This window comes from Heterodontus francisci, chromosome 7 (assembly GCF_036365525.1).
Source record: "Heterodontus francisci isolate sHetFra1 chromosome 7, sHetFra1.hap1, whole genome shotgun sequence".
Lineage (NCBI taxonomy): Eukaryota > Metazoa > Chordata > Chondrichthyes > Heterodontiformes > Heterodontidae > Heterodontus > Heterodontus francisci.
In genome coordinates, this window is record NC_090377.1 from 16,636,467 (window position 1) to 16,663,714 (window position 27,248).

Sequence of the window (27,248 nt, forward strand, 5' to 3'; positions counted from 1 at the left end):
AGTGATGGAGATCACAAGTTTGGAAGGTGCTGTTAAAGAAGCCTTGCTAAATTGCTGCTGTGTATCATGTAGATGGTACACACTGCAGCCACAGTGCACCGGTAGCAGAGGGAGTGAATGTTTAAAGTGGTGGATGGGCTGCCAGTGAAGCGGACTGCTTTGTCCTGGTTGGTGTTGAGCTTTTTGAGTTTAATGCAGAAGACTTCTTAAAAATATGTATGTACATTTGTTGTAGTTTAGAACTTTATTGAGCAGGGAGATTCCAGGAGTTAGCTCATCTCATCCAGAGTAACACTTTGGATTGTTGGAGTGGATGAGTAGTTGGGAATGCAGCAAATGTTTTACTCCATAATGTAACATGTGCTCCTGTTTTGTGCCTTCTCTCCCTCTCTCCACACAGCCCTTGTCGATGACCTATTGAAGTTCGGCCGTCAGTCTCTCCGTAGGGTCAATGGCGGCTGGTCCTCCTGGTTGCCATGGTCACCCTGTACTCGAGAGTGTGAGATGGGCTTTCGGACCAGGAAGCGGAGCTGCAACAATCCTGAGCCCAAGAACGGCGGCCTGATCTGCACAGGAGCTGATGTTGAGTACGAGGACTGTAACCAGTTGCCTTGCCCAGGTAAATGAACAACTTGAACTCAGGAATCAGAAGTACAATTTCAAAATTTGCAGTTGACACCAAATGAAAGAGTAGAGTTAATTTTGAGCTACATTTGACAAAAAACAGGAAGACATTAATAAGCTTGCAAAATGGTCATGTAATTGGAAAATGAATTTCAATATTGATAAGTGTGAGGCGGTACATTTTGTTAGGAAGCATGCTCCTTGGAAAATCAGAGTCTAAATGAAGTAGTGGAACAAGGGGATCTGGCGGTCCGAATACAGAAACCACTAAAAGTAGTGCCACAGGTTAACTAGGCCATAAAAAAGGCAAATGAAACATTGGGGTTCATTTCTAAAGAGATAGAATTGAAAAGCAGGGAAGTGATGTTAAACTTGTATCGAACCCTGCTTAGACCACATTTGGAGGACTGTGCACAGTTCTGCTCCCCATATTGTACAAAGGAGATAGAAGTACTGGAGAAGGTGCAAAAATGATTTACAAGGATGATACCAGAACTGAGAGGGTACAACTATCAGAAAAGAGAAGCATGATCTTATGGAGGTCTATAAGATTATGAAAGGGTTTGATAGCGTAGACATAGGGAAGATGTTTCCACTTGTGGAGCAGACCATAACTAGGGGCCATAATATAATATAGTCACTAATAAATCTAATAGGGAATTCAGGACGAGGTTCTTTATCCAGAGAGTGTTGAAAATATGGAACTCACTACTACATGGAGTAATTGAGGTGATTAGCATAGATGTATTTAAGAGGAAGCTATATCAATGCTTGAGGGAGAAAGAAATAGAAGGGTATCGCTGGCAAGGCTGATATTTATTGGCCATCCCCAGTCACACTTGGCAAGTTGATGGTGAGCCACCTCTTGAACTGCTGCAGTTCATGTGGTGAAGGTACAACCACAGTGCTGTTAGGAAGAGAGTTCCAGGATTTTGACCCAGTTCAAACTTAGGCTGTCTCCCTCTTCCAATGAAAGGTCCCGTGGCACTATTCGAGGAAGAGCAAGTGTCTCTTGGTGCCTTGTTCAACGTTCCTCCCTCAAGCAACATTTGACCATTTATGGGATCTCATTGTATACACATTGGCTACTGCATTTGTTTACCTAACAACCATGACAATAACTCAAAAGTAACCCATTGGTTATGAGGGGCTTCAAGATATCTTGCGGTTGGGATTAGATGCGACATAAATGCAAGTTCTCCCTTCCCTTCTTTGTATTCCTCCCAGCTGTTCCTCTCCTCAGGGAATTGACGACTATTGAGATACAATTGCAGAGTCTTCCCCTAGTACCTTGCCAAAGAGGTCTTTATTCATCTGTGAGCTTTGACTATGAGTGTTAGACTATTCGGCCACATAGGGAATCCCATTTAAGCCCAAGCCTGTCTCAGCCTGGCGTTTATGATCGCATGACTACATAGAGGTTCTGCAATTGGCCTCAGGTGAACTGGAATGGAGAGAGGGAGAACCAGCCTGGGTTCCCATTCCCAGTGGTTGTTCGTTGACTGTTGAGCTGTTTCTAGAAAGTGTGAGGTGCTGTCCCCTGCAGCCAAATAGTCTATGCAGTCTCATAAGCTCATGCATGAAGAATGCTGTCTCTGGACAGGTACCAGAGGGAAGCGGGTGACTATGCAAACATACCCTAGCTCGCACCCGTGTGGTGGTGCCTTCGGGAGGGGAGAAGGTTGTAGAGGAAAAGAATGAACTTGCATTTATATAGTGCCTTTCACCTCCTCACGGCGTTCCAAAGTGCTTTAGAGCCAATTAAATACTTTTGATGTGTAGTCACTGTTGTAATGTGGGAAACACGGAAGCCAATTTAGGCACAGCAAGATCCCACAAACAGCATTGAGGTAAGTAGCCAGATAATCTGTTTCTTGTTGGGTGAGGGGTAAATATTGGCTAGGGCACTGGGAGGAAACTCTCCAGCTCTTCTTCAAATTAATGGCGGTCGGCTCCTTTACATCCACCTGTGAGAGCAGACAGGGCCTTGTTTTAACAGCTCATCCAACAGTTCAGTCTAGATTTTTGTGCTCATGGCTCTGGAGTGAGGTTATGAAGCCACCACCTTCTGACTGAGAGTGCCACTGACCGGGTTATAGGGCTTACGGGTTTGGGTACCTTGACTAATTTTAACCTCGCTCTTTCACACGATTGTGGTTTCAGTTAAGGGAGCTTGGTCCTGCTGGTCTCCTTGGTCCCTGTGCTCGGCAACATGTGGAGGTGGACACTACCAGCGCACACGGACTTGCACCAATCCAATGCCGGCTAACAGTGGGGACATCTGTATTGGGCTGCATACGGAGGAAGCTCTCTGCAACACTCAGGCCTGTGAAGGTAGGCTGTTTACTCTGCCTCGTTCAGACGGGAGATTATGAAGACATGTTGTTATCTGTTGAAATTATTGGAAGGTTCAAACCTGTTCTCTGCTCCGAAAGAACATGAGAGGATTACTTCCATTGATTTAAAAGATAATTTGGGGGGGCTTTTTTTTTTTATTAGTTCCTGGGATGTGGGCATTATTAGCAGCAAGGCTGGCATTTTTTGCCCTTGTGAAGGTAGTGGTGGGTCATCTCCTTGAACCATTGCAGTCTGAGTGGTGAAGGTGCGCCCACAAGGTAGGGAGTTCCAGAAAGATCACCCAGCAACTGTGAAGGAGTGGCTGGTATATATGCACCAATTTGGAATGGTATGTGACTTGAACGAAGAAAAAGACTTGCATTTATATAGTACCTTTCACAACCACCAGACATCTCAAAGCACTTTATAGCCCATAAAGTATTTGTAGTGTGGCCACTGTTGTAATGTAGGAAACACAGCAACCAGTATGTGCAAAGCTCCCACAAACAGTAATGTGACAATGACCAGATAATCTGTTTTGTGTGATGTTGATTGCAGGGGTAAATATTAGCCAGGACAACTCCCCTGCTCTTCTTCAAAAACAGTACCTTGGGTTCTTTTACATCCACCCAAGCAGGCAGATGGGGCCTCAGTTCAACCTCTCATCTGAAAGACAGCACCTCCGACATTGGGAGCACTCCCTCAGCACTGCACTGGACTGGACTGGACTGGGCTGTTGGCCTTGACTTTTATGTTCATGCCCTGGTGTGGGACTTGAACCTGGAACCGTATGACTCAGAGGTGGAAGTGTTACCAACTGAGCCACTGCTGAAGCACATAAAACGTGGAGGTGGTGGTACATACGCACAAATGAATTAGGAACAGGAATAGGCCACTCGGCCCTTCGAACCTGCTCCTCCATTCAATAAGTTCACGGCTGAACTGATTGCTCCACATTTCCACCTACCCCCGATAACCTTCCACCCCCCCCCCTTATCAAGAATCTATCTACTTCTGCCTTAAAAATATTCAAAGACTCTGCTTCCACTGCCTTTTGAGGAAGAGAATTCCAAAGACTCATGACCCTCTGAGAGAAAAAATTTCTCCTCATCTCTGTCTTAAATGGGCTTATTTTTAAACAGTGACCCCGAGTTCTAGATTCTCCCACAAGGGGAAACATCCTTTCCACATCTACCCGTCAAGACCCCTCAGGATCTTATATGTTTCAATCAAGTCGCCTCTTACTCTTCTAAATTCCAGCAGATACAAGACTAGCTTGTCCAATCTTTCCTCGTAAGACAGCCTCCCATTCCCGGTATTAGTCTAGTTAAGCGTCTCTGTACAGCCTCCAACGCATTTACATCCTTCCTTAAATAAGGAGGCCAATACTGTACACAGTACTCCAGATGTGATCTCACCAATGCCCTGTATAGCTGAAGCATAACTTCCCTACTTTTGTATTCAATTCCCCGCGTGATAAACGATAATATTCTATTAGCTTTCCTAATTATGTGCTGTACCTGCATACTAACATTTTGTAATTCATGCACTAGGACACCCAGATCCCTCTGCAACTCAGAGCTCTGCAATCTCTCACCATTTAGATAATATGCTTCTTTTTTATTCTTCCTGCCAAAGTGGACAATTTCACACTTTCCCACATTATACTTCTTTATCAGGTCTTTGACCACTCACTTAGCCTATGTATATCCCTTTGTAGCCCCCTTATGCCCTCTTCGCAAGTTACTTTCTTACCTATCTTTGTGTCCTCAGCAAATTTAGCAACCACACCAACGAACCCCGTACCATGGTGTTCCCACTTGCCTGCTGCCCTTATCATTCTAAATGGGGGAGGCCACGGGTTTGGAAGGTGCTGTCGAAGAAGCCTTGGGGAGTTGCACACGGTGGCCTTCTGCCGATTTATGGGGAATGGGGGAGAGATCGCAGCAATAGTAACCACTACAGGTGGCCTCAGCATATCACATGGCAGATTCGGCTAAGGAAAGCCATTCAACACTTATTATGACTGAATCAGTGCAGCGGCTTTGAGTTCCACAATACCACAAAAAGAGTTCATTCCTAACGTGTTTCCCCACTCAAGGGGAGCACCACCAAAATAACTGGTCCAATCAAGCATGAAGTTAAAATAAAGATGTTCATCATATTCTCGCTGAAGCACTGGTCACAGAAAGCTTGAAGGGAGCCCATGAACATTGCATGATTGTGTTCCAGAGTCACCCAGGTGGGGATGAAGCCTTGGAAAAGGCAAAGGGCCTTTCAGTTCATCATGGTTCACTATCGGAAGGAATCTACAGTCTGCTCATCACAGCATCGCAGACATTCCAGGAGTTTTTTCATTTCCACTCATATGCCCATTCCACATTCTAGTTGCTCTTAGTGCAAAGAACTTTGTGACACCAGGTCCGATATTATGCCACTTGCTGGTTTGAGCTCTTTTCCCCTTCTTGTACTGTCCCTATTTAATTTGAGGATAAAATTAAACACCTCTGGAAAAAAAATTAAACACCTAAGTGGAGTGTGATTCTCTGTGCGTGCCACCAGTCCCTTGGCACAATGCTTTTCTGCTTTCATCGACACAAACAAGCCTGTTATTGCCTCTCTATAACTGTCACACTATGCATGTTCCATTTAGATCACTTACATGGCAGTAAAACCATCTCTTGTTGGGTGAATTGTTGTGCTCACGAGGGATTGGAACACTTTGCACAGGCTAGGCTTGTATTCCATCACTATAGAAGGTTAAGGGATGATTGAATTGAGGTGTTCAAAATGATTAAAGGATTTGTTAGTAACTAAAAAAGACTAATGTAATGTCGGCCTTTATCTCAAGGAGACTGGAAAACAAAGAAGTGGAAGTTGTGTTACAGTTATATAAAGTCTGGTTCGACCCCATTCAGTCTGTGCACGCTACCTCAGAAATGATATATTGGCCTTGGAGGGGGTGCAGCATAGCTTTATTTAATTCTTTCATGGGATGTGGGCTTCGCTAGCAAGGTTGTTGCCCATTTCTAAATGCACTTGACAAGAGTGGCTTGCTAGGCCATTTCAGAGGGCAGTTAAGAATCAACCGTTGACCAGAATGATACCAGGGTTAATAGGGTTAAATTATGAAGACAGATTGCAGATGGCTTTCATTTCCTTGAGTAAAGAAGATTAAGAGGTGATCTAAATGAGTGCTTAAAATGATTTAAGGAGTTGATAGGGTAGATAGGGAGAAACAATTGCCTCTGGTACAGGAGTCCAGAGCAAGGGGGCATAACCTTAAAATCAGGCCGTTCAAGGGTGATGTTAGGAAGCACATCTTCACACAAAGGGTAGTGGAAATCTGGAACTCTCTCCCTCCAAAACCTGTTGAGGCTCAGGGTCAAATAGAAATGTTAAAACTGAGATTAATAGATTGATGTTAGGCAAGGGTATTAAAGAATATAGAACCAAGCTGACTAAATGGAGTTAAGATACAGATCAACCGTGACCTAATTGAATGGTGGAACAGGTTTAAGGGGCCAAATGGGCGACGCCTGCTCCTACTGTCTTAGAGGTGAGAATGCCAGCACCGAACCAAGACTGGAAGGTGCAGAGTTTTATGGCATCATGAAGTCATGCAATTGATGTCACACAATAGGCCCATTCTACTTGGCACTGTGTCAATATTGAGCTGTCTCTGGTCAGGTACAGGATTAGCTTGATACAGAAAACACCACTGGACCCCAACAATATGCCCGAAGTCAAACCTCGGACAGCAGTTGACATCAGTGGTGATATTTCCAGTTTTCCACTCCGGCCAACTTTGTAGATCTTTGCCAATTAATAATGAAACCAGCCTGGCACTAGATTTAGAAGGCTCCAATTCACCTCAGATAGATCTGTCATGAACAGCAGAGAGGGAAGCCATCAGCTGTCAAGGCCCTAAGCTCGAATTCCCTCTCCAAACCACTCTGCCTCTCTCACTGCTTAACTCCTACCTCGTTGACCAGGCTTTTGGTCCTCTGTCCTAATATTTCATTTGATAACGCTCCTGTGAAGTACCTTGAGGACATTTCACCACATGAACGATGAAACATAAATGCAAGTTGTTGTTGTTGTTGCTTTATCCATCCATCAGGGCTGGGTGCAAACACAGGACCTAGAGGCGTTAGAAGAGTTTGCTAACCCTCTGGACCACCCATCTCTTGTCATTTAAACCCAAGACAGGCATTAGCCATCTGGCATGGGCATTGATTTCTCAAGGTTTTTGAGCGTCGGACCCTCCCTCTTTAAGGTATCTCCAAAACCAACCCCACACTCCAAGTTTCTGTGCACAAACCCCAGCTGTTAGGATAGCCGGCAAACAGCTCTCAAGCCACCACCAAATGACAATTTGAAACTGCTAGGAGAAAGTTGAAGTAGCCTGCGATTATTTCTCCTGACTGTGGGCATTTGGCTGGCCTCTGCCTAGCACTGCTAATGGAAATCCGAGGTCAGTGGACCAACATGGTGACTCCCCAATCTGCAACATTGTTCAGGGTTTCCAGTACCAGCCATGGCTTAGTATATTGACTTTTGTTTCATAGGAAGTGGGTGTCGCTGGCTAGGCCAGCATTTATTGCCCATCCCTAATTGACGCTGGGAAGGTGCTGGTGAGCTGCCGCCTTGAACTGCTGCAGTCCATGTCATGTAGGTACACCCACAGTGCTATTAGGGAGGGAGTTCCAGGATTTTGACAGTGACAGTGAAGAAACGGTGATATAGTTCCAAGTCAGGATGGTGTGTGGCTTGGAGGGGTACTTGCTTGGTGGTATTCCCAAGTATCTGCTGCCCTTATCCTTCTTGGTGGTAGTGGTCGTGGATTTGGAAGGTGCTGTCAAAGGAGCCTTGGTGAGGTACTGCAGTGAATGTTGTAAATGGTACACACTGCTGTCACTCTGCATCGGTGGTGGATGGACTGAATTTTGAAGGTGATGGATGGGGTGCCAATCAAGCCAGCTTTTTTGTTTTGGATGGTGTCGAGCTTCTTGAGTGTTGTTGGAGCTGCACCCATCCAGGCAAGTGGAGAGTATTCCATCACACTCGTGACTTGTGCCTTGTAGATGGTGGACAGGCTTTGGGGAGTCAGGAGGTGAGTTACTCGCCGCAGGATTCCCAGCCTCTGACCTGCTCTTGTAATTGCAGTATTTATGTGACTGGTCCAATTCAGTTTCTGGTCAATTGTAACCCCCAGGATGTTGATAGTGGGGGATTGAGCGATGGTAATGTCATTGAATGTCAAGGGGAGATGGTTAGATTCTCTCTTGTTTGAGATGATCTTTGCCTGGTAATGTGTGGCGTGGATGTTACTTGCCAGTTGTCAGCCAAGCCTGGATGTTGTCCAGGTCCTGCTGCATATGGACATGGACTAATTCAGTATCTGAGGAGTCGCAAATGGTACTGAACATTGTGCAAACATCCCCACTTCTGACCATATGATGGAGGGAAGGTCATTGATGAAGCAGCTGAAGATGGTTGGGCCTAGGGCACTACCCTGAGGAACTCCTGCAGTGATGTCGTGGAGCTGAGGTGATTGACCTCCAACAACCACAACCATCTTCCTTTGCGCCAGGTATGACTCCAACCAGTGGAGAGTTTTCCCCTGATTCCCATTGACTCCAGTTTTGCTCGGCCTCCCTGATGCCACACCCGGTCAAATGCTGCCTTGATGTCAAGGGCAGTCACTCTCACATCACCTCTTCAGCTCTTTTGCCCATGTTTGGACCAAGGCTGTAATGAGGTCAGGAGCTGAGTGGCCCTGGCGGAACCCAAACTGAGCGTCACTGAGCAGGTTATTGCTAAGCAAGTGCTGCTTGATAGCACTGTTGATGACACCTTCCATCACTTTATTGATGATTGAGAGTAGACTGATGGGGCGGTAACTGGCTGGGTTGGACTTGTCCTGATTTTTGTGTGCAGGACATACCTGGGCAATTTTCCACATTGCAGGGTAGATGCCAGTATTGTAGCTGTACTGGAACAGCTTGGCTAGGGGCACGGCTAGTTCTGGAGCACAGGTCTTCAATACTATTGCCAGAATGTTGTCAGGGCCCATAGCATTTGCAGTATCCAGTGCCTTCAGCCATTTCTTGATATCACGCGGAGTGAATCGAATTGGCTGAAGACTGGCATCTGTGATACTGGGGTCCTCATGAGGGGGCCGAGATGGATCATCAACTCGGCACTTCTGGCTGAAGATGGATGCAAGTGATTCAGCCTTGTCTTTAGCACTGATGTGGGGATATTTGTGGAGCCTCCTCCTCCTGTCAGTTGTTTAATTGTCCACCACCATTCAGAACTAGATGTGACAGGACTGCAGAGCTTAGATCTGATCCGTTGGTTGTTGATCATTTAGTTCTATTCGATGCTGCTTCCATTGTTTGGCATGCATGTAGTCCTGTGTTGTAGCTTCACTGGGTTGGCACCTCATTTTGAGGTCTGCCTGATGCTGCTCCTGGCATGCCCTCCTACACTCTTCATTGAACCAGCATTGATCCCCTGACTTGATGGTAACAAGTTGGAAACACACTTGCCTCTGAATCAGAAGGTTGTGGATTTAAATCCTCCTCCAGAGACTTGAGCACAGAATCTTAGGCTCACACTCCAGTGCAGTCCTGAGAGAGCGCTGCATCATCCGAGCTTGTCTTTTTAATGAGATGCTGAACTGAGCCCGTCTGCCCTCTCAGGTGGGTGTAAACGATCACATTGCACTATTTCAAAGAAGAGGAGGGGAGTTATCCCTCGTGTCCTGGCCAATATCAATTCCCGATTGACATCACAAACAGATTATCTGGTCATTATCATGTTGCTGTTTGTAGGAGCTTGCTGTGCACAAATTGGCTGCTGCGTTTCCCACATGTCAATAATGACCACATTTCAAAAATACTTAATTGGCTGTGAAGTGCTATGCGACGTCCTGCAGTCATGAAAGTCGCGATATAAATGCAGGTCTTTCTTCCTCTAAACCTCGGAGCACTGGAAACTATGAGTAAACCATTTAGACCCATGCGCCTATTCGGCCATTGAATGAGTATCATGGCTGATCTAGCGTGACGGTCGCGTGTGACAGCTCGACCATCCAGTAAAGATATAGATTCGGGCTCATCATTCCCTCTCGGAGGGTTCCTAACGCCAGCTGGGGCCATCAAAGGGTCGGCGACAAGTAACCCCATTGCATTTAGTGCTGCAGGCAGTGACAGAAAACTGAACACTGCAGGAAGCAACTTCAATAAAGTGACTTGAAAAGCTGCAAGTTGACTGCTCCAGTGCTCCCTAGTCAGTGTGTTATTAGAAATAATGAGATGCTTTTCCAAATTACCCTGTTAATTAAGATTTATGTGCAAGAAACTCCCCTCTTGTTCTTGCAGAAAGAGACCGGTAATTGGATAAATGGAAACCCTCATGCATTTTCTTCCTGTTCTCAAACTATACAGTCGAGCCAGCAGTACTGCTGCTGGAAATCTATCCTGATTAACTTTCACATCCCCAAAGTCCTGAGCTGTGACCTGACTCTGCTGTGTATTGCAGTATTTGTGCCAGGTGTGTTTGGAATGGATTTGGCTGTGAATCTTGCGTTTTGCTCCATGCAGACAGAAACAGGAACAATTTTGAAATAGTGAGACTGATTCTATGCATTAAGTCCTGTATACAAGGGGGGGACAAGTTAAATGGAATATCTTCTCTCTTTTCCTCTGTTGCTTTCTTTTCCTGGTTTGTCTATCTCACTATCTTTCTGTTTGTGTGGCTCATTAGTTGACTGTATCGTGCTTGTTCTCCCTGTCTTTCTGGCTCTCGGTCTTGATCTGTCTCTCTTTCTCTGCCACTCACTGTGTCTCTATCGTGTGCTCTCACCCTCCACTGTCTCTTGCTCTTTCCCTCTGCCTTGTGCTCTCCCTGTTTCTCTCTATCACTCTCTCTCTCACTGTCACTATGTCTCTCTGTCCTTCTGTCTCTCACTGACTGTCTCTCGCTCTTTCCCTCTGCCTCTCTCTCCCTTTTTTCTCTCTCTCTCTCCGCCTCTATCATTCTGTCTCTCTTTCTGTCTCACTCACTCACTGTCTCGCTTGCTCTCTCTCCCTTTGCCTCTCTGGTTCTCTCTCTCTCCCTGTTTCTCTCTATCTCTCTCTCTGACTGTCACTTTGTCTCTGTCGTGCTCTCTCTCTTGATCGCTATGTTATTTTTCATTCATGGGATGTGGGCGTCACTGGCTATGCCAGCATTTATTGCCTATCTCTAATTGCCCTTGAGAAGGTGGTGGTGAGCTGCCTTCCTGAACCGCTGCAGTCCATGTGAGGTAGATACACCCACGTGCTGTTAGGAAGGGAGTTCCAGGATTTTGACCCAGTGATAGTGAAGGAACGGCGATATAGTTTCAGGTCAGGATGGTGTGTGACTAGGACGGGAACTTGCAGGTGGTGATGTTCCCATGCATCTGCTGCTGTAGTCCTTCGAGGTGGTAGAGGTCGCGGGTTTAGAAGCTGCTGTCTAAGAAGCCTTGGTGCGTTGCTGCCGTGCATCTTGGAGATGGTATACACTGCTGCCACTGTGCGTCGGTGGTGGAGGGAGTGAATGTTTGTGGATGGTGTGCCAATCAAGCGGGCTGCTTTGTTCTGGATGGTGTCGAGCTTCTTGAGTGTTCTTGGAGCTGCACCCATCCAGGCAAGTGGAGAGTATTCCATCACACTCCTGACTTGTGCCTTGTAGATGGTGGACAGACTTTGGGGAGTCAGGAGGTGAGTTACTCACCACAGGATTCCTAGCCTCTGACCTGATCTTGTAGCCACGGTATTTATATGGCTACTCCAGTTCAGTTTCTGGTCAATGTTAGCCCCTAGGATGTTGATAGTGGGGGATTCAGCAATGGTAATGCCATTGAATGTCAAGAGGAGATGGTTAGATTCTCTCTTGTTGGAGATGGTCATTGCCTGGCACTTGTGTGGCGCAAATGTTACTTGCCACTTATCAGCCCAAGCCTGGATATTGTCCAGGTTTTGCTGCATTTCTACACAGACTGCTTCAGTATTTGAGGAGTTGCGAATGGTGCTGAACATTGTGCAATCAGCAGCGAACATCCCCACTTCTGACCTTATGATTGAAGGAAGGTCATTGATGAAGCAGCTGACGATGGTTGGGCCTAGTACACTACCCAGAGAAACTCCTGCAGTGATGTCCTGGAGCTCAGATGATTGACCTCCAACAACCACAGCCATCTTCCTTTGTGCTAGGTATGACTCCAGCCAGCGGAGGGTTTTCCCCCTGATTCCCATTGACTCCAGTTTTGCTGGGGCTCCTTGATGCCATACTCGGTCAAATGCTGCCTTGATGTCATGGGCAGTCACTCTCACCTCACCTCTTGAGTTCAGCTCTTTTGTCCATGTTTGAACCAAGGCTGTAATAAGGTCAGGAGCTGAGTGGCCGTGGCACGACCCAAACTGAGCATCACTGAGCAGGTTATTGCTGAGCAAGTGCTGCCTGATGGCACTGTTGATGACCTCTTCCATCACTTTACTGATGATTGAGAGTAGACTGATGGGGCGGCAATTGGCCCTGTTGGACCTGTCCTGCTTTTTGTGTACAGGATATACCTGGGCAATTTTCCATATTGCCGGGTAGATGCCAGTGCTGTAGTTGTACTGGAACAGCTTGGCTAGGGATGCAGCAAGTTCTGGAGCACAGGTCTTCAGTACTATTGCCGGAATATTGTCAGGGTCCATAGCTTTTGCAGTATCCAGTGCCTTCAGTCTTCTTGATCTCACGCGGAGTGAATCGAATTGACTGAAGTCTGGCATCTGTGATGCTGGGAACTTCAGGAGGAGGCTGAGATGGATCATCAACTCGGCACTTCTGGCTGAAGATTGTTGAAAATGCCTTCTGCCTTATCTTTCGCACTATTGTGCTGGGCTCCCCCATCATTGAGGATGGGGATATTTGTGGAGCCACCTCCTCCATTTAGTTGTTTAATTGTCCACCACCATTCACGACTGGATGTGACAGGACTGCAGAGCTTAAATCTGATCTGTTGGTTATGGGATCGCTTAGCTCTGTCTATTGCATGCTGCTTATGCAGTTTGGCATGCAAGTAGTCCTGGATTATAGCTTCACCAGGTTGACACCTCATTTTGAGGTATGCCTGGTGCTGCTCCTGGCATGCCCTCCTGCACTCTTCATTGAACCAGGGTTGGTCTCCTGGGTTGAAGGTAATGGTAGAGTGGGGGATATGCCAGGCCATGAGGTTACAGATTGTGGTTGAGTACAATTCTGCTGCTGCTGATGGCCCACAGCTGCTCAGTTTTGCATTGCTAGATCTGTTCAAAATCTCTCCCATTTAGCACAGTGATAGTGCCACACAACACAAAGGATGGTATCCTCAATGTGAAGGCGGGACTTCGTCTCCACAAGGACTGTGTGGTGGTCACTCCTACCAATACAGTCATGGACAGAAGCGTCTGCGGCAAGCAGATTGGTGAGGACAAGGTCAAGTATGTTTTTCCCTTGTGTTGGTTCCCCCACCGCCTGCCGCAGACCCAGTCTAGCAGCTTTGTCCTTTAGTACTCGGCCAGCTCGGTCAGTAGTGGTGCTACTGAGCCACTCTTGGTTATGGACATTGAAGTCCCCCACCCAGAGTACATTTTGTGCCCTTGCCACCCTCAGTGCTTTCTCCAAGTGGTGTTCAACATCGAGGAGTACTGAGTCATCAGCTGAGGGAGGGTGGTCGGTGGTAATCAGTAGGAGGTTACCTTGCCCATGTTTGTCCTGATGCCATGAGACTTCATGGGGTCCAGAGTCGATGTTGAGGACTCCCAGGGCAACTCCCTCCCTACTGTATACCACTGTGCCGCCCCTCTGCTGGGTCTGTCCTGCCGGTGGGACAGGACATACCCGGGAATGGTGATGGCAGTGTCTGGGACATTGTCTGTAAGGTATGATTCCGTGAGTAGGACTATGTCAGGCTGTTGCTTGACTAGTCTGTGGGACAGCTCTCCCAACTTTGGCACAAGCCCCCATATGTTTGTAAGGAGGACTTTGCAGGGTCGACAGGGCTGGGTTTGCCGTTGTCATTTCCGGTGCCTAGGTCGGATGCCAGGTGGTCCGTCCGGTTTCGTTCCTTTTTATTGACTTCGTAGTGGTTAGATACAACTGAGTGGCTTGCTAGGCCATTTCAGAGGGCATGTAAGAGTCAACCACATTGCTGTGGGTCTGGAGTCGCATGTAGGCCAGACCAGGTAAGGACGGCAGATTTCCTTCCCTAAAGGACATTACTGAACCAGATGGGTTTTTACAACAATCGACAATGGTTTCATGGCCATCATTAGACTAGCCTTTAATTCCATATTTATTAATTAAATTCAAATTCCACCTTCTGCTGTGGTAGGATTCGAACCCGTGTCTCCAGATCAATACCCTGGGTCTCTGGGTTACTAGTCCAGTGATAATACCACTACGCCACCGCCTCCCCAATGTCCCTATGTTCTTCTGCCTCTCTGTTGCTCTGACTCTCTATCGCACTCTCTCTGGCTCGCTGATGCTCTCTTTGGCACTCTCTCTCTGTCACTGTCGCAATGCCTTTCTCTTTCTCTGTCTCTATACCTTTCTCTTTGCCTTTCTCTGCCTCTCACTCTTTCTGCCTCTCTTTCTCTGACTGCATTTGCCTTTCACTTTTTCTTCCTGTCTCTATTGAACTGTCTCTGCATATCTGCACAATGACCTCTCTCCACTCAATCTTGTGACTATCTCTCTACCGATCTGTCTGTTCGTCCATGCTCATATCCTCCTTCAATCTCTTTGCTTCTCTTTTATTTCTGTCTGCCATTTATTTTTTGCTTCACTCTCCTGAATCGCTCCTCTCTAATTTCTCTTTGTATTGCGCCCCTCCACCTAATCCCTTGGATGGGGAAATCCTCTGATGGTTGTTCTGTTCCCACCTCCACATGACATTAATGTTCTTTGTCGGCATCCTGCTCAATATTAAAGTATGACACTGGGACTGGGAGGAGGCTTTAAACCCACAATGTTCTGACTCAGGTTATCAGTGTAAATCCAAATCCGTGACACAGATGCCCGTATTTTGGGTTTACGCTGACCTTTTCTTTCTGTTTAAGTTTTACCTTCTGCAGCAGTTCAGGAGGAGGCTCCACCCCCACCTGTCAGGGCAAACTGCCAGCCTTGGCCCATTGGTGGTACTCACCCCTGAGACAGAGAGCTGAATTTTCCAAGCCCTTTGGCGACAGGCTGGGAGGTTGAAAGGCTGGCAAAAAGGCTCAGGAAGGCCTTGATGTTGGGGGTGGGGGGCGAGGGGGGTGGGTGGGGGGTGCCCGATGTCTTCCCAGTCATTTTACCAATGGCGGGAAGGTTGGCAGATCGGTAGTCCGCTGGGAGGCCAATTGAGCCACATGTATCCCTTATTAAAAATAAATGATGTATTTGATCTCGATCACATTGTTGTTTGTGGGAGCTTGCTGTGCACAAACCGACTGCCCCTTTTCCTAAATTACAATAGTAACCACACTTCAAAAAATACTTCATTGGATGTAGATTGCTTTAGGACGTCCTTATGAAAGACGATACAGAAAAGACAACTTTTCATTTCTTTTAGCTCGCAATAGAATGTGGAGTTGTCAGCATCACCCACATTCCAAAAAGGGGTGATAGGTCAAGGGCGAGAACTCTAAATTGGGGGTCTGAAGATGCTATGGGTGACCGGGGTCATTATTTAGTACCTTGTGTTTCAGCGAAACTGCCTGGCACTACACAGGGGGCAACTGGTTGAAATTAATTTTCTCAACTGCACAATCTTGAACCTATATATGTCAGCTTTGTTGAATCGGTAGCACTCTCTCCTCCGAGTCAGAAGGTTGGCGTTTGAAGATCCATCGTACTCCTGATGTCTTCCGCCCTTTTCCTCTGTGCAGCACGTTCCCGATTACTGTGCGGCTGTACAACCACGCAGCTTATAGGTAACGTTGCCCATAGCCCTGTAAATTTCTTCTCTTCAAGTATTTATCCATCTCCCTTTTGAAAGTTACTATTGAATCTGCTTCCACCGCCCTTTCAGGCAGCAGATTCCAGATCATAACTCGCTGCATGAAAAAAAATTATTTCAAGTTGCCTCTGATTCTTTTGCCGGTCATCTTAAATCTGTGTCCTCTGGTTACTGGCCCTTCTGCTATTGGAAACAGTTTCCCCCTATTTGCTGTATCAAAGCTATTCATAATTTTGAACACATCTGTCAAATCTCCTCCTAACCTTCTCTAAGGAGAACAAGCCGAGCTTCTCGTCATCACTGAAGTCCCTTGTCCCTGTTCTGATGAAAGGTCACAGACCTGAAACGTTAATTCTGCTTCTTTCTGCACAGATACTGCCAGACCCGCTGAGTATTTCCAGCATTTTCTGTTTTTATCCATTATCCCTGGTACCATTTTAGTAAATCTGTTCTGCACCTTCTCCATGGCCTTGACATCCTTCTTAAAGTTTGGTGCCCAGAATTGAATACACTACTCCAGCCAGGGCCTAACCAGTGTTTTATAAAGGCTTAGCATAGCTTCCTTGCTTGTGTACTGTATGCCTTTATTAATAAAGCCCAGGATCCCATATGCTTTTTTAACAGCTTTCTCAATTTGTCCTGGCACCTTCAAAGATTTCTGTACATATACCCTCAGGTCTCTCTGTTCTTGACATGTCTTTTCCCATTTCACCCATCTGTCTATGTCCTCTTGAAGTCTATTACAATCTTCCTCATTGTCTATTATATTTCCGAGTTTCATATAATCTGCAAACTTTAAATTTATGCCCCACATACTCAAGTCCAGGTCATTCATATTATCAAAAGCAATAGTGGTCTTTATTCTGACCCCTGGGAAATACCACTATATACTTCCCTCCAGTCTGAAAAAACAACATTCACCAGTATTCACTGCTTTCTGTCCCTGAGCCAATTCCGTGTCCACACTATTCATTGATCCTTTAATCCCTTGGGCTTTAGTTTTGCTAACAGTTGTATCATGTGGTACTTTGTCAAATGCCTTTTGAAAGTCCACATATACATCAACTGGACTAACCTCATCAACTCCCTCCATTACTTAATCAAAGAGCTCAATCAATTTAGTCAAACATGATTTGCTTTTACCAAATCCATGCTGACTTTCATTTATTAGTCCATTCATTTCCAAGAGTCAATTAATTTTGCTCCAGATTATTGTCTTCAAAGGTTTCCCCACCGCATACATTGGGCTGACTGGCATGTAATTGCCAAGTTTATTCCTCTCTCCTTTTTCGAACAGGGGTGTAACATTTATAATGCTCCAGTCCTCTGACAGCACCCCCACATCTAAGGACGATTGGAAGATTGTGGCCTAACCTCTGCAATTTTCACCCTTATTTCCCTCTAACCTAGGGTGCATCACATGCAAACTGCGTGACTTTTCTGCTTTGAGGACTGTCGACCTTTTTATTTTCCTCTTTATTTTTATTCGATCCAGTATAAGTACTATCTCCTCCTTTACCACTATATTGTCAGAATCCTCTTTTCTAGTGAAGACTTGATAGTACCTCAGCCATGCTCTCTGTCTCCACAAGAATGTCTCCTTTTTGGCCCTAATCAGCCCACACTTCCATTGGCTACCATTTTACGAGTAATATGTTTATAAAAGTTGGGTTTCCTTTTATGTTAGCCACTAATCCATTTTCATACTCTCTCTTTGCCCATCTTATTCCCTTTTCTTCTCTGTATTTTCTATATTCAGCTTGGTTTCTCTACTATATGATGAACCCCATATTTGTAATAAACCTCCTTTTTCTGTTTCATTTTAATCTGTCTTTCGTCATCCTGGGAGCTTTGGTTTGGATGTCCTTTCTTTCCCCATCTTGGGAATATGTCTATTCTATTTCTGGAACATCTCTTTGAAGCCCTCCCATTGTTCAGTTACTGTTTTGCCTACCAATTTTTAACAGTAATCTATACCACTTTTCAGTAATGCATTGTAAGTGAAGCATTTTTGGGTGTTGCTGAGACATATGAGAAGATGCTAAATGAAGTTTTTTTTAATTAAATGTGACGTTATATTAGAGGAATGATTCAATTCTGTTGGAAATTAAAAACATAATCTTCTGATTTGAAAGGTGGTTGGTCCGTTTGGACTGAATGGAGTCTGTGCAGTGAGGAAGACACACAGTTTCGCAGTCGCCGATGTGAGATTCTGAATCCAGGGGCAGTGCAATGCGTGGGGAACAGCACCCAGTTCCGGCAGTGTCTCTACAATGAAATTCCTGGTGAGCATGGCAGTGAACTGACTTGTGCTGTTCTGTGGAACTGAGAGCCTCATTGTTAGGAATGGGAAATGGTCATTTAGCTCATTGTCCTGCACAGCGAATGTTGGCAGTTCTACCTGATACCACCCAGAGCTCAATCCTGCCTTCACTCAATGCCCGCAAGGGTTAAATATCCAGCAAGGATCATTGGATAGCATCGGATGTAGGACCTTTAGCTTATTCCCCCTACCCACCGCCCCAACTTCCCAACCTTTCAGAGCTGGGGTGATGCAGCCAATTTTTAAAAAATTCTTTCATGGATGTGGACATCACTGACAAGGCCAGCATTTGTTGCCCATCCATAATTGCCCTTGACATCTGACTGGCTTGCTAGGCCATTTTAAAGGGCAGTTAAGAGTCAACCACATTGCTGTGGATCTGGAGTCACATGTCGGCCAGACCAGGTAAGGACAGCAGATTTCCTTCCTTAACACTGGTGAACCAGATGGGTTTTTACGACAATCGATAGTTTCATGGTACCAAAATTAAATTTATTAATTAATTGAATTTCCAGCAGCTGCTGTGATGGGATTTGAACCCATGTCCTCAGTGTATTAGCCTGGGCATCTGGATTACTAGCTCAGGGACATTACCACTATACCATCTCCACAACATCTCTAGTATCAGCTCAGCTGAGATTGAATCACATTCTTAACCAGATATTTATTTGACTTTTATTTTGAAAAGAAATATTAATAGCTGACTCATCATCCCAATCATTCAGAAGTAAAGTTTTCACTGACAGACAAGCCAGCCTTGAGGTTTGAATATGCTGGCCAACATTTCCACCTCAATCAATGCCACTGATTAATAGAGCATTCATCTCAGTATTGGATATGCACTAGTACTGTAACCTACACGGCTATGGACCTAGAACTGGAAGGAGCATAGCCCATTGTCAGCTCGCACAGACACGATGAGCCAAATGGCCTCCTCCTGTGCTATAAATCTGCCTATGTTTCAGTACAGGCTGTGGGATCTTGCTGTGTTCAGTTACCTAACAAGAGAGTGTGAAATTCAAAATACTTCAACATACGTGAAGAGCTTTGCCTCATTTCTGAGAGAGAGTATCACACACTATATTAAGCACAAGTTCTTTCTTTAATCAACTCGAGCCGCAAGGAAACATGATGGCATCCACTTTTAGCCTGGATGAACGTGACAGCCCTAGACTGTTGGTGTATTGGAAGCCCGTTTCTGGAATATCGTTGCACTTTAATAAAGAGTAGGTTTCTATTTCAGGGGGTGGGTTGCAGAAGCTATTCATTTTCGTGATGTGGGCATCAGTGGTGAGGCAGGCATTCATTGCCCTTTAAGATGATGATGCAACTGAGTGGTTTGTAGGCCACTTCAGAGGGCAGTTAAGAGTTGTTTTGGGACTGGAGTCACCTAATGGGCCAGACCGGGTAAGGATAGTAGGTTTTCTTGCCCAAGGGGGCATGAGTAAATCAGTTGGGTTTTTAATAACAATCTGACAGCTTCTTGTCACATTAGTAGCCCCAGTTTTCTAGATATTGTTGGCTGAATCCAGATCCTCAAACAGCCATGGTGGGATTTGAACTCATGTGGAGTATTAGCGCAGGCTCCTGGATTACTAGCCTAGTACCATAACCACAACTCTCGTGTGACTATTGATCATGATTAAGAGCTTACCTCAGTTAGGCATTTGAGTGTGGCTCTTCTCAGGTTAAGTATTACTCTTCTGTTTCTCTCCTGCAGTTATTCAGTCAGCTATTGGGAGTGACAGCAGCTGTGGAGGTGAGTCCCGCCAACACTACAGAAAACTACTTTGTGAGAAAGTCTTGTGGCCTGAAAGTTTGTGGTTTCCTTTTAGAACCGAATGCTGAGATTTCACCAGAGCTCTCTATAATGACTCATTCCCCAGATACATCGCTCTCTCCCATTCCCAGCTACAGTATTGTCGCCCAGTGTAACCCATGTAGAATCATAGAACAGTGCAGCACAGAGGGCAGATCAATCCTGCGCCAACTCTTTCAAAGAATAATCCAGTTAGTCCCACATCCCTCCTCTTTACTCATATTCCTGTAATTTTTTCTTTTTCAAGTATTTATCCAATTCTCTTTTGAAAGCTACTACTGAATCTGTATCCACCACCCTATCAAACAGCAGATGCAAATCCTAACTACTAGTTGCATAAAAAAGTGTTTTCTCATGTCGCCTCTGGTTCTTTCACCAATCGCCTTTAATCTGTGCCCTCTGATTATCGATTCTTCAGCCATTGGAAACAGTTTCTCTTTATTTACCCTATCTAAACCCTTCATGATTTTAAAGACCTCTATCAAATCTCCTCTTGGCCTTATCTGCCCTGTTGGGAATAACCCCTGCTTCTCCAGTCTATCCATGTAACTGTAAAGCTGGAACCATTCTAATAAATCTCTTCTGTACCCTCGCCAATGCCTTCACGTCCTTCCTAAAATGTGGTGCTCAGAATCAGACACAATAGGCTGGATTTTACCAGCCCTCTGGAGAAAGGCTGAGAGGTGGAGGGACCCGTGAAATGGTGGGGGAAGATGAGAGGGGGGGTGGTGCCCATTGTCTTCCTGCCGTTATGCCATCATGCCAGTAGTGGGATCATGGCAAATGGCCCTGCCACCCAGAGGCCAACTGAGTCACTTAACTAGGGCCTCTTCCCACCGCTGCTGGCATTTTACCCATGGCAAGTGGGCCCTTCACCAGGTGGGGAAACTGCCAGGTAGTCCCTGGTGGCCTCCCAGCAGGCATGGGGAGGGGCCCTTCTATTGAAGCATTCTTTGGCCCACTGAAGGGACTCTTGGTGGAAATTGTCCCCTCACCCCAATGGCAACGCCACCACCTGCCCTCAACAGCCCACCCTACTCCACCACGCTGTGACCTTCTGACTGGCCCCAGCAACCCCAGACCCACATATCTGGTTGGCAGGGCGGAGTCCTTCCATGGCAACTTTTTCTTCCAGGTGCAGTCCCAGCAGTGGCCACCGCTCCCAGTGATGCTGCTGAGATTGCTGAGTTGCCGGCCTTCTGATTGCTCAAGGGGGCAGGGGTGTCCTTAGTAGGGACAGCAGTTCTGATGGCAACCAATTAGTAGCCTGCCCCTGTAAATGTGGCTCCGGGTCATGCAGAACACTGAAGCGGGGTCGCCCCCCCCTCACCGTCCCGACCCACTTTCAGGCCTATTGGTAAGACCCTGCTACAAGAGCAAAATTCTGTCCAATATTCCAGATGGGACCAAACTTCCTTGCTTTTGTACTGAATAGCTTTATTTCTAAAGCCCAAGATCCCATATGCTTTATTAAATGCTCCCCATTCCCAGGTACATCACGGTCTCTCATTTCCAGGTACATCATTGTCTCCCATGTACATCACGGTCTCCCATTCCCAGGTACATCGCTGTCCCCCATTCCGAGGTACATCGCTGTCTCCCATTCCCAGGTACATCGCTGTCTCCCATTCCCAGGTACATCGCTGTCTCCCATTCCCAGGTACGTCACTAACGTGCACCCAAGGATTGTCACAGCGAGAGATTGTCACCGACAGTAATGTGTACCTGAGCGTTTAGTCACAGGGTGAGTACTGAGTGTCACGGGGAGATAGTAATGCTCCCTCACTGCAACGTGTCTTGGGAGTTCAATGAACAATATCTTGATGATATCCTATCATGTCCTAACTGTGTTCCAGTGTAGTTTGAAGATGTGCGACTGTAACTCCCGAGCTTTTCTTAAGCGCCTAACCATTTGTCCACCCAGGTTTCAGTGTCTACCATCTGATTGCCACTGGAGTCTCCTGCTTCCTGGGTGCCAGCCTCATCACCCTGCTGATCTATGCATATTTCCAGCGATGCCACAGGCAATCTCAGGAGTCCACAGTCATTCATCCATCCACACCCAATCATTTGAATTACAAAGGCAGCAGTCAGGCAAATAAGAACGAACTCTACAATCCCATGGAAATCAAGGTAATGTCAATTTGCACTTGGTTGAATTAATCTAAATATATAAGTCCAGTCCATTAATTAGGGCAGGCATGTTTGCATTTTCTAATTGCTTTGAAACTGACAATTTTCACTGTCTCCTGGGAAGTTTTTCTTGTGCTAAACTGCGGTTCTTGGTCAACAAATTTCATTTGCCAGCTCGGTCCCCCTAAGATTTGAGCTCTTTGGATGATGTTGCGTTTGGACAAGACCCAGTTGTTTTGGACAAGGGTTGCACATCGCTAATGACCACACACTGCCTGTGCTGCTTCAACAATTCCCAGCGTTTGGGACCTTAACAAAAACAGGGGAGTAACTCTGGGAATCCACGATTCGCGGTCCGGAACGTACAGCCTGACAGAGCGGCGGAGGCAGATTCAGTAACTTTCAAAAGGAAAATGGATAAATACTTGAAAGGAAACACTTGCAGGGCTATGGGGAGATAGCAAGGGGAGCGGCACGAATTGGATAGCTTTTCAAAAGAGCCAGAACAGGTACAAGGGCCAAATGGCCTCCTTCTGTCCTGTATCATTCTTTAAGTAACTAGAGATCCATGGTGGGGAGGGCAGTTGAGTCTTCTCAAATGATACTGCACAGAAGGAGGCCATTTGGTCTATCATGCTCTGCTAGCTCTTGAAAGATCTATCCAATTAATCATACCCCCGCCCCACTCTTTACCCATAGCCCTGCAACTTTTTTCCTTTTCAATCATATATCCAGTTCCCTTTTGAAAGTTACTATTGAATCTGCTTCCACCATCCTTTTAGGCAGCGCATTCCAGATCACAACTCACTGCATTAAAAGAAAGTCTTCTCATCTCTGTGTGTCTTTAGCCACAGTTTAATCTGTGTCCTCTGGTTACCAACCCTCCTGCCAGTGGAAGCAGTTTCTCCCCATCTACTCTATCAAAACCCCTCGTAATTTTGAACGTCTGCAGTTAATCTCTCCCCAACCTTCTGTGTTCTAAGGTGAACAATCCCAGGTCCTCTCGTCTCCCCACATCACTGAAGCCCCTCATCAAGTAAAGTAAATAGAGGGAGCCACATGTCTTCACCGAGGATTCGCAGATCCATCTAGGCTGTGTACTAGCCTTCGGTAGCTGTCTGAAGGTTACTAAGACCCTCTGCTTATCTGTAATAGGTCTATACAACTAATTATTCCTTTATAATACATTTACAATGCACAATGCAAGTAATCCGTAAAACCCGTCACGCTGGAGACAAGATTAGTGCAGGAATTTTATAATAAGCTTGGCTTTTAGCCAACTAGGATAAACCTTTAATTTAAACAAAGCATAAATCAGATTTGATGCGTTGATTGTAAACAGGATTACAGAAAGCAGATTCCACCCCTCCTCCGCTCAAAAAAAAAACAAACTCATTAACAGTTTGGCTCCTATTCAGCAATTTTATAGAATCTCCCATGCACAGAAGGAGGCCATTCAGCCCACTTTGCCTGTGTCAGCACTTTGAAAGAGCTATTTGATTACTCCAACCGCTCTTTCCCCCATCGCCCTCTAAACTTGCACGGAATGTGCTTTGTGTAAAATGGACTGAATGCCCCGTCACTGCCAAGTATAAGGAAGGATTTGTAGAATTGTGTAATGCTGTGCTGGAATGGAAGGTTTATTTTTCCACAGTCCTCACCTTCCTTCCTCTCCTGCAGGGGTAGACTCATCCTGTGCTACAGTCCCGTAACCACAAATCTCGTGATGCTACCTTGCTGCATTGACCATTCTTTGTTCCTGAGATCTAGACATTGAGCCTTGGCAGGCTATCACAGCAGAATTCTGACCTTGCCCAACTCCCATAGGCCTGTATTTTCTAGCATTAGGAGGTGATCGTCAGTCGCTCAGCGTAAATCCAGCAGGAGAATGTTATAACTCTTCAGGCCCTTATTTTTACACTTCCATCAAGGAGGGCTTGACAAGGGCAAAGATGCTGGAACCAACCTGGGAACAGGCTATTTTAGACCTGGTAATGTGTAATGAGACAGGATTAATAAATCCTTTAGGCAAGAGTGATCATAATATGTTAGAATTTCATATTCAGTTTGAGGGTGAGAAATTTGGGTCTGAAACTAGTTCCTTAAACTTAAATAAAGGCAATTACAAGGATATGAAGATAGCGTTGGCTAAAGTTGACTGGGAAAATATGTTAAAACGCAAGACAGTAGAGAAGCAGTGGCAATCATTTAAGGAGATATTTCAAACTCAACCAAGATAAATTCCATTGAGAAAGAAAGACTCTATGAAAAGGATGCACCATCTGTGGCTAACTAAGGAAGTTAAGGATGGTATCAAATTGAAAGCAAAGGCATACAATGCTGCAAAGACTAGTGGTAGGCAGGAAGATTGGGAAAATTTTAGGAACCAAAAGAGGATGACAAAAAAGAGGGAGAAATTATAGGAGTGCAGGAATATAGGAAAAGAGTATAGGAATAAACTAGCAAGAAATATAAAAACATACAGTAAAAGCTTCTACAAATCAGAAGGAAGATAGTAGCTAAAGTAAGTGTTGGTCCCTTAGAGGATGAGACTGGGGAATTAATAATGGGAAACAAGGAAATGGCAGAGAATTTGAACAAGTATTTTGTATCTATCTTCACAGTAGAAGACACAAAAAGGCATCCCAAGAATAGTAAAAAATCAAGAGGCAAAAGGGAGGGAGGAACTTAAACACTATCACTAGAGAAGAAGTGTTAGAAAAACTAATGGGACTAAAGGCTGACAAGTTCCCTGGATCTGATGGTCTGCATCCGAGGGTGTTAAAAGCAGTGGCTGCAGAGATAGTGGATACATTGGTTGTCATCTTGCAATATTCACTAGATCTGGAAAGGCCCCAACAGATTGGAAAAGTGCAAATGTAACACCTCTATTCAAGAAAGGGTGGGGGAGGGGGTGACAGAAAGCTGGAAACTATAGGCCAGTAAACCTAACTTCTGTCATTGGGAAAATGCTAGAATCCATTATAAAGCAAGGAGTAGCAGGACATTTAGAAAATCATAATGCAATCAGGCAGAGTCAACATGGTTTTGTGACAGGAAAATCGTGTTTGACAAATTTATTGGAGTCCTTTGAGGCTGTAACAAGCAAGGTGGATAAAGGGAAACCAGTAGTGGTGTATTTGGATTTCCAAAAGGCATTTGATAAGGTGCCACATAAAAGGTCGCTACAGAAGATAAGAGCCCATGGTGTTGGGGATAATATATTAGCATGGATAGAGGATTGGCTAACTAACAGGAAACTGTGAGTCAGGATAAAATGGTCCATTTTCAAGTTAGCAAACTGTAACGAAAGGAGTGCCACAGGGAACATTGTTGGGGCCGCAACTATATATGATCTATATTCATGACTTGGACAAAGGGACTGACTGTATTGTAGCCAAATTTGCAGACGATACAAAGATAGGTAGGAAAGCAAGTTGTGAGGAAGACACAAAGTGTCTGCAAAGAGGTATAGATAGGTTAAGTGAGTGGGCACAAATTTGGCAGATGGAGTATAATGTGTGAAAATGTGAGGTTGTCCACTTTGGCAGGATGAATATCAAAGTAGAATATTATTTATATGAAGAGAGACTGTAGAATGCTGCTGTACAAAGGGATCTGGGTGTCTTTGTACATGAATCGCAAAAAGGTACAGCAAGTAATTAGGAAGGCAAATGGAACGTTGGCCTTTATTGCAAGGTTGATGGAGTATAAAAGTAAGGAAGCCTTTCTACAACTGTACAGGACATTGGCGAAACCACACCTAGAATACTGTGTACAGTTTTGGTCTCCTTATTTAAGGAGGGATATACTTGCATTGGAGGCAGTTCAGACAAGGTTCACTAGGCTAATTCCTGGGATGAAGGCATTGTCTTATGGGGAAATGTTGAGCAAATTGGGCCTATACTCATTGGAAGAATGAGAGGTGATCTTATTGAAACATATAAGATTCTGAGGGGACTTGACAGGGTAGATGCTGAGAGGATGTTTCCCCTCATGGGGGAGTCTAGAACTAGGGGGCACAGTTTAAAAATAAGGGGTCTTTTTAAAATGGAGATAAGGAGGAATTTCTTTTTTCAGAGGGTTGTTAATCTTTTGAATTCTCTTCCCCAGAGAGCAGTGGAGGCTGGGTCAGTGAATATATTCAAGGCTGAGTTAGACAGATTTTTCATCTGCAAGAGAGTCAAGGGTTATGGGGGGCAGACAGGAAAGTGGAGTTAAGGCCACAGTCAGAGCGGCCATGATCTTATTAAATGGTGGAGCAGGCTCAAGAGGCTGAATGGCCTACTCCTACTCCTATTTCTTATGTTCTTATTGTCTTGCAGGGAACCTGGTGTAATATTGGAGGCCAATTCCCTAAGGGTGGACTGGCCTTCAACCCCAATGTAAGTGGATCCCAATGATGGGGTGGGGAGACAGAAGGGAGGGTCCCAACTAGGATCAAGGGCCTGAATTATTACTTTTTTTTTTTAAATAAAAGCTGCACAGATTCTGCTTCAGGAAGGAGGAGGGAGCTGCCCGAGATGCGAATCCTAAGTGCCAAAGGCCCATTCCTCATAGCTGTGACCCCTGACCTTCTGAACTTTGACATGGTGTTGCGCTGACCAACACATTTTTGGGCCTGTGATCTCCAAGAAGGTGATTCCATTTGTCAGTTGTTAATTATGGAGAACATTCCTTTTAAAATAAGAATTTAATTCCCCAGCCAGCATGCTGATTTCCAATCGAATGCAGCTGAGACTGAATTGTGGCATGTTTGTCACTGTCATACCTGATATCAATAAATTAAACACTGACTAGGAATTGAACTTGGGATCTTCCTGTGCTCATCTCCATATTGGGCAGTGTAATTTACCCACCCAATAAGGGCAAGCCCCACTCCAGAGACTTGAATACAAAATCTAGGTTGACACTCCCATGGGAATGCTGCACTGTTGGAGGTGCTGTCTTTTGGGTTAGACATTAAACTGAGGCCCAGTCTGTCCTCCTAGGAGGCTGTAAAAGACTCC

At 45.4% G+C, this 27,248-nt stretch overlaps 1 protein-coding gene across 2 annotated transcripts in view; it reads left to right on the forward strand.

Annotated features, from left to right (window-relative positions):
• The window catches only part of sema5ba (sema domain, seven thrombospondin repeats (type 1 and type 1-like), transmembrane domain (TM) and short cytoplasmic domain, (semaphorin) 5Ba), a 340,802-nt gene that overhangs the window by 299,834 nt on the left and 13,720 nt on the right, over positions 1 to 27,248 (forward strand). Inside the window, exons 18-22 of one of the 2 annotated variants that reach the window (XM_068034843.1) lie at positions 401 to 619; positions 2,788 to 2,958; positions 18,100 to 18,249; positions 20,008 to 20,046; positions 22,031 to 22,239. In XM_068034843.1, coding sequence (XP_067890944.1) covers positions 401 to 619; positions 2,788 to 2,958; positions 18,100 to 18,249; positions 20,008 to 20,046; positions 22,031 to 22,239 — 788 coding nt within the window. The remainder of the gene's footprint in view (positions 1 to 400; positions 620 to 2,787; positions 2,959 to 18,099; positions 18,250 to 20,007; positions 20,047 to 22,030; positions 22,240 to 27,248) is intronic. The other variant, XM_068034844.1, reaches the window with a different exon arrangement.